The 7830-nt window shown below is 32.1% G+C and overlaps 1 protein-coding gene across 1 annotated transcript; it reads right to left on the reverse strand.

Annotated features, from left to right (window-relative positions):
* Positions 1-382: 382 nt before the first annotated feature.
* Positions 383-7137, reverse strand: LOC119840813 (putative sodium-coupled neutral amino acid transporter 10). The gene is made up of 10 exons (XM_038367569.1): positions 6897-7137; positions 6649-6766; positions 6195-6351; positions 5573-5696; positions 4722-4843; positions 4199-4347; positions 3384-3520; positions 2756-2992; positions 2474-2633; positions 383-2253 (listed from the first exon to the last, which is right to left on the reverse strand). The coding sequence occupies exons 1-10, from the start codon at positions 6978-6980 to the stop codon at positions 707-709; spliced, it is 2835 nt and encodes a 944-aa protein (XP_038223497.1). The 5' UTR covers positions 6981-7137; the 3' UTR covers positions 383-706.
* Positions 7138-7830: the final 693 nt, after the last annotated feature.

Genomic DNA, 7830 nt, shown 5'->3' on the forward strand with positions numbered 1-7830 from the left:
ACAATGTGACCGCTTTCGATCGATACATTACAATCAAGCGAAAAATGATGCGTTAAATTGCAATCATAATGATACGGTTCACAATCTATCGATAGTTTACAATCTTACTAGATAGATTGTAATATAACGATGTTTTCAATCTTACGGTGACATATATAATATTCTCGTGTCAGTGTCGGTTACCATTCGCCTTGGAAACCGGTTGACCGCTTTTTTATAAAATGTTATATGTATGTTCGATATATCTAAAGATGTGTAGTAATGGGTACAATCGATTCGCCCAGTCAATAGTTCCGAAGAAAAAAACACCAAAAAGTGTAGCTCAGAACCTCCTTTGAAGTCGGTTAAAAATACTTATAAAGCCAAAAAAATTAAACAAAAGTTTTACATAAATATTAAAATATATTTATTACAACACAATCAGTCAATCGCATCACATACAATGGTATAACACATCCACAAAATATATTAACCTAAGGATGATTATGAAGGCTTTCGTGGTATTTATTATATTAATTTTGATTTCATGAGATCACAGACTTACCACAACATTATTTTACAACTATAACAACATAAATGCAGAAAATTTGCACATTAGTAACCTTTTGTTATATATAGTTAAAAACACAAATCATATTAATAAAATAAATAGTTTATGAATGCCTTAATTAATAATATTGAAATGGTATTTCTCACAACATATGCTTCAAATCTTATCGTTTTCTTCATAACTTTTTAGTGATCGTATGTGAATTATGTTCATTGGCAAACTTTTAGATAAAATATCATTTAAATCAACCTTTGGTAAAATTTCCACTGTATCTTTCTTAATTTCTGGTTTATCTATAAGATTTTCACAAATCTGCTTATCTTCTGGTTTCAAAGTTGTTTTTTCTGTACAGTCCACTACTTCACGTTTCTGTCTCAAAAGGGAGTTCTCTATCTTTTCTTTCATTTCAACTTTATTTTCTGTGTCAGCACCATTTTGTTTAGTAGATTCAACAATTGATTTAATATTTTCATTAGGTTTTTCTTTATATTTTTCAATGTGTTCTTGTTTAATTTTAGAACTTTCACTCAACGCTATTGCTAAAGGAACGTTGCCTACAGTTTTATCTAGTTTTGGTTTAGGCTGTATTTGGGTATCTTCACCCTGCTTGTAAGATTGAGGTTCATCTGCAGTATGAATATGTTTTGCTTTGCCAACAGCTTCAATCTCATTTTTGTCATCTTTACTTAATTTCGCTAAATTTATTTTATTTTGCTGTCCGTTTAATTGAAGACTCTCAACGATGGGACCTGCTTTTATCTCAGAAGCTACATTTTGTGGTATATTTGATTGAGGATTGCTTTTGTCCAAGACAGTATCTTTGTCTTTCTTTTCAATTTTATTGTTATTCACAATGTTTGCATCAGGTTCCTTTATATTAATCTGCTTTTCATTAACAACGTTTTCTATATTGTTTGTCGATTCGATCTTTTTCATTAAAACGGGCTCATTATTCTTACGATCGACAGATTCTACTTTGTTATCGGGCTCCGGTTTTTCTTTGACATCCTCAGTTTTCTTAATAACATTTAAAGTTTCCGCCGCTTTTTTAGCTATTTCATTAACAGCGTTATCAAAAATTTTATCTAATGGTTCAGATTTTTTGTCACCATTTATTTGCTCAACGGGCGTATCTGTTACTCCTGTTAGACTTTGTATCGCCATATTTGCTATTTTCTGTATACTTTCAACAGCAATCTTTTTTGCTTCAGCATTATCTACTTCTTTTTTATTCTTTTCTATTTCATCCTTTGTCTTTCTCAACTCATCCAAAATTTCTTTCTGTTCTTTGATTAACTCCTTTTGTTCTTGGCCATGCTGTTTAATAGTTTCCATTAGTTGTTGATGTTTTATCATATCTATTTTCTCTTGATTCGATTTCATCATATCTATTTTTTCTTGATTTATTTTAATTTCACCCTTTGATTTTTCTTCCTTTTTCTTTTGGATATTATAACCGTTTGCTAGTTTAACCTCGTTGAGTTTCTCTTCAATGTTTTGTGCCTGTTCTTCCGATTCTTTATTTATTTTTTCCTTATCATCGGGTATAATGTCCTTCTTATTTTCTTGTGTTTCTATTGGAGCAAGTTTTCTTTCATTTGATCGGGATTCCGGTGGAATTGGGTTGGGTGGTAATGCAACAGAACCTCCTCCCATGTCATTATTAACATCTTTTTTTGGTTTATTAATGACTGGTTTAAGCTCTGAAAAAATTACAATAATATAGAAACAGAAACATACATACTTTTATTGTATTTATTTCTCTAATATACTAAATAAATGTAAGAGGAAGGTGCATCTTAATCCAAACTGATAACTATACAATATTGGGAGACAAGAGTCAGGCTTAAACATCATCCTCAGTGGAAACCCCCTCCTGAAACCAAATAAAGCAAACGACCAACACGACTTAACATAACTTACGTTCAGCTTTTTCCATTTTCTCAAAGAAATCTTCAACTATTTTGTCAATACGCTCCTGAGTGATATATTTATCATCATACTTGTCCCTTGTATTTTCTGCAGCTTGCAAATTCGCATACGTTCCGAGGACCAGGATTATAAGACCCAATACTAAGATAAACTGAAAGAAACATGAAAAAAAATTATATATACCATGTTATTAATCCACAATTTTAATTACAACAAAAATACCAAATGTACTTATATACAAATAAAACATAACAATGAATTCGAAAACAATACCTTTGCTAGTATCCTTTCATTGGTGTTCTTAAAAGTGACGTTAATAAAACAAGCGGCTGGAAACACCACACATACAAGAACTCCAATAGTGGATCCAACTAAACCCAATACTAACTCAATATTAGGCAGTAACAGACTTATGAATAAAGATACAGCTATAATGGCTACTGTTATGCAACGGAATGTGCTCTCTGGAATCGAATGGTTAATGATATGGTCGTGATGCGATGGGTGTACCTAAAAGAATAAAAAAAAAATATGTTCATTATGTCATGTATTGTATTAAGTTTCAATTAAATGTTCAAGGATAATTAAGTTTTAATATAATTGTATTTTAAAGAAGTTGCATGATTTTACATTTTGGACTTTAAAGATATGTTGGACTAAGTCAATGGTTTCTTATAGTTATAATTATGGTTTATTTGTATAAAACAAACTGTAATATTTTAAATGACAGGTGGGTGGACACTTTCCGATAAAAATAAGATTAAAAATATATACAGTCAGTCGATAGTCATACTATAGTATATACTAGACATTTAATATATTTATAATGCAGGTGTTCCACAAGGTTCAATTTTTGACCCTTTAATATAACTTTATTCATAAAAATAAAATGAATACTTACTTTTCTGTACAAGAAGGAATAAAGGCTCGCTCGACACGGAAATATAATGAGTGGAAAACTGAACGCCACCGACATAACAAAACCCAGTTTAATGACGTCACTTGCCATTGTTGGACTTAAGCTCATTAGAATGTTCCCTAGGAAATTAAATTTATTAGTAAATATGAATAATCTTTTTAATATTATAAAGCTGAAGAGTTTGTTTGTTTGAACGCACTAATCTCAGGAACTACTGGTCTGATTTGAAAAATTCTCTCAGGGTTAGATAGCCCATTTATTGAGGAAGGCTATATACATATGTACCACGGGCGAAGCCGGGGCGGACCGCTAGTTAATCATACACATCAAAATAAAATTGACAATATCTAACAAATCAGTATAAAAATGGGTGCTAAGTGAGTGTAGCTTTAGCAATTAAATTTATTTTGGAATACTCAGAAAAAGAACCCTATGTCTTCGCCATGATACTGAAAAGTAGAATCTATCTTTGTCAAATTTTAATCAAATCTATTCAAAAAATCAATAAATACCTGCTTTACATTACAGTAGAAAAGCATATAATACAAATTATTTAGAAAATTTTCTATTTTTTACAAGAATATAACCAAATTTGATGCTGGCAAAATACGTCTTCGAAACTCAGTGAGATCGAAAAGGTCCATTAGTTATAAACAAACAAATTTATTCACACTTATCCATACTTTCTTGTCTATATCTTAAATACCCTAAAATTTACCATAAGTACCTTCACACATATAATACAGGTATCGCATTTTCTGATGAAACAGATCATACTATAAAGCATACAAACACACCTGAAATCTCCTGCGATCCAAAAGCTATATAACCAAAGAGGCCAAGCGTGAAATATACAGCTGCGCAAATATTGATCGCATTCTTTGTCACCACGTTCATTTTCTCTAGCGACAGTGAAGGCATCGACTCGAATATCTCGAACAATTGTCTGAAAAATTTTTAAAATAATTTTTTTTTAATTTGTGACGATGTTTACTTTGTATAAGACTAGCTTTGCACCCGCCTTCGCTTGATAGTCAGGAAAGTATAAACATTCGGGGAATTATCCGCATATTTCCTACTCCCGTCGAATTTCCGAACCAAAAAACAATCTTGTCAGTTCTCGGATCTTAACCTATCATTGTACCAAATTTCGTCCAAATGGGCTAAGTGGTTTGGGCGCAAAGCTGTGACACAGTCTGAGTTACTTTGACATTCAGACTATATGAGCAGGGGTTTAAGTAAACAAAACAATTTAAAATTTTAGAAAAATGTGTCAAAAAAACATAAACGATTTACAAGATAAATATTAAGTACACTCACGTTTGGCAAAATAACGCCATGGAAAAAATGGGCACACATTGCAGTAAGCCCGAAGGTTTCCACATTTCAATTTTGTTGTGCGCGTCAGTTGCTAGCATCTGTGACCCCGCTTCTGTTATTACCTATGTGAGAAATGTTTTGATTCATTATTTTCAATATATTTTTTTTACTAGCTGTGCCCGGCGGTTTCACCCACGTCGTATATTATGCAACAGTGCAGTAGGCTATCCTCAATATAAGGTTAATATAATTTAACATATAAAGAATTCTTAAATTCAAATTAATATCAATATTTCCTGAGATAAAAAACTCTTCAGATTTATTATTAAGTTGAGAAGTTTATTTACATGTAACCATTGATATTTTTTTGTGGCAGAGTGAGCAAATAACAGTCAGGCCATGTGATGTTAATTGATCAATGCCCTTAACACTAGTGGTGCTGGAGATGCTGTGCATTCTTATATTTGTTCCATACCCTATTACCAGACTTTGCTGTCAATCTGTCTGTCTTTCATCCGGCTGTACCTTATGGATCGTGACGGTCAGTAGAACTTTTCAAATTTTTGTATTTTGCTGTTACGGTTATAACAAAAAAATAATAAGATATCGAGATCAAACAACAGTTGTCACAGACAAATTGGATGGGTGACATTTTTTTTAAGGCATTGGTTGTTAGCTTATATGTACAGAACCCAGTGCAGTGAATACATATCAGACTTGATTGATTTTAAATTTGTTATTCTTATACATTTCTTAATACTAAACACACACAAATTTGAGTCACAATAAATATCAAGAAATAAAGTAACTGTTGTTTACATAGTTTTTACCATTGATAAAGCAACACATACCTTCATAACTAGACAGAAGTAAAATGCAATAGTGGCCGCACTGACATTGCTCAAGCTATCCACATTCCTCAGGAGTCCCAGCGGTAGAACACAAACTAATGAAACTATAACCATTATTGATGTCCTAAAAAATAAGTAATTAATTGTAGTATTAGAATTTGGAGTGGTACCTCCTCCCCATGGACGTTGGTAACCTTTTTTCTTTCAAAATAATTATTATTTATGTGTTCATTAGAAAAATTTATGTCTGACAATAAATCTGGTTTGTTATTATTTCCATTCCAAACAATCAGCAACTTTTTAAGGCTCTAAATGCTATACATATGAGTTGTGCTATTCATTTATTAATTTTTATTAAAACTTATGTGCATATTTTTTTTTTCAAAGGTTATTAATTAATTTACAACACAACTAGCTTTCTACCTACAACTAGGCCAGTGAAAAGATATGACAGTCTTAGGGTGTTTTCCCATAGTTCCCATAACCATGGGAGTTCTGGAGAAAAATATAAATCTTTAAATCTATCTCTATGATCTATCTTATACACAGCTTACATAATTTTCCTATGCATTTCAAGCACTCTCCATGCAACCCTTTAAAAACTTTGCCGTAAAAAACTCACCTCAGAATGTCGCTCTGGTTAATATTGAACATTTTTGATATAATCTGTGGTCCCAAATCACCAACTACCACAAAGTATGCTATACATGTGCCCATTAGAAAGCCAATAATCCCAACTTCCACCGCCATTTTACCAGGTGAACCGAATACATGAAATGCTGGAATAGGAGTGAATTATAAAAATTATCAATTACCAAGATAACAGATAACATAATAGATAAAAAATTATTATAATACCATAGAATGCTATAATAGTTCAAAAAACATACAATTCAAAATAAACTTTATTATTTATGCTGAAACTAAATGAACATTTTAATGTATTTGTTTGTAGGAGTAATCTAAAATAGTATTAACTTTGCCAAGACACAGATAGATAACAAAGCATCACCACAAGTTTATCATATAAATTCATCACATTTTAAAATAATAATAAATCTTCTCCCGCTCCTTACCAAGAAACTCATAATTTCTCCTTCTCGTGATAATAGCAGATTTCAAAAGAAAATAACAACATAATCTCGAAACGAGACCCATGCATAATAAGATTAATGTAGCTAATAACACACCACACTGAAATAATGAAGTTTAGAAATTATAGTCGTATTATAATAAAGTTGGCTTAAATGTTATTTTAAGTAAATCCATCGGGTAAAACTTTAAAATCTCATCTGGATATGGTTTAGTTTCTTAGAGAACTTACTTGTTGAAAACAAAACGGCATAGCTAGTATACCGACTCCAATAATACTATTAGCTAACGTAATGGATTGCCCCGTAGTACCCATTTTAGTTTAGATACTAGAAATAAACTAACTAATTTAAACGTTTTCCAAATTCCTTTACATATCGGCGACAATTATATGTGTATTATGGTTTTTTGTTGATGAAGGGACTATTGTTTCGATCACTATTCAAAATTTATGACGTCGAGAACATCTTCAGTCATCATCACATGTCAACTTGACAGCAATGCACAGATAAAAACGAATGCACGAAATAATTAAAAAACCAGCAATGTATTTGGTCAAATTTGACATTTATTGTTTTGTTTCACAAAATGTCAAGCACGGAGTACCGCGTACAGCCCAATTATAAAATAAATTCAATTAGACAATAACATCATATTTTAGGTAGGTACCTATTCACAGACCGCCTCCTTGGTACAGTGGTAAACGCCTGAGCGTAGAACCGAGAGGTCCTGGGTTCAATTCCCGGTTGGGACGCGCAAAAAAAATGTCTCGGTCTGGCAGGATACAGAAGACTGATCACCTACTTGTCCGTATAAGAAAATCGATCAGTGAAACAGATGTACATCATCTGCCCCATACCCCACTAGGGGACACGGGACTTCACACATACACCTAATCACAAAAATATTTTTTTTTACTGATTAATAGAAGGCCTAGGCGGCCCTACGGCGAAACCCCATATTAGTGCAAAAACCCGACATAAGTAAACTGCGCCAAAATTTGTATCGAAATTACCTATATTGAAGATAGTTTTTTAACCCTACATAGTGTGTTCTCTTATGCGTAAATCGAAATGTAATTATCTTACACAGATCCTACTAATATTATAAATGCGAAAGTTTGTAAGGATGTGTGTGTGTTTGTTGCTCTTTCACGCAAAAACTAC

The sequence above is a fragment of the Zerene cesonia genome, chromosome 7, assembly GCF_012273895.1.
Source record: "Zerene cesonia ecotype Mississippi chromosome 7, Zerene_cesonia_1.1, whole genome shotgun sequence".
NCBI lineage: Eukaryota > Metazoa > Arthropoda > Insecta > Lepidoptera > Pieridae > Zerene > Zerene cesonia.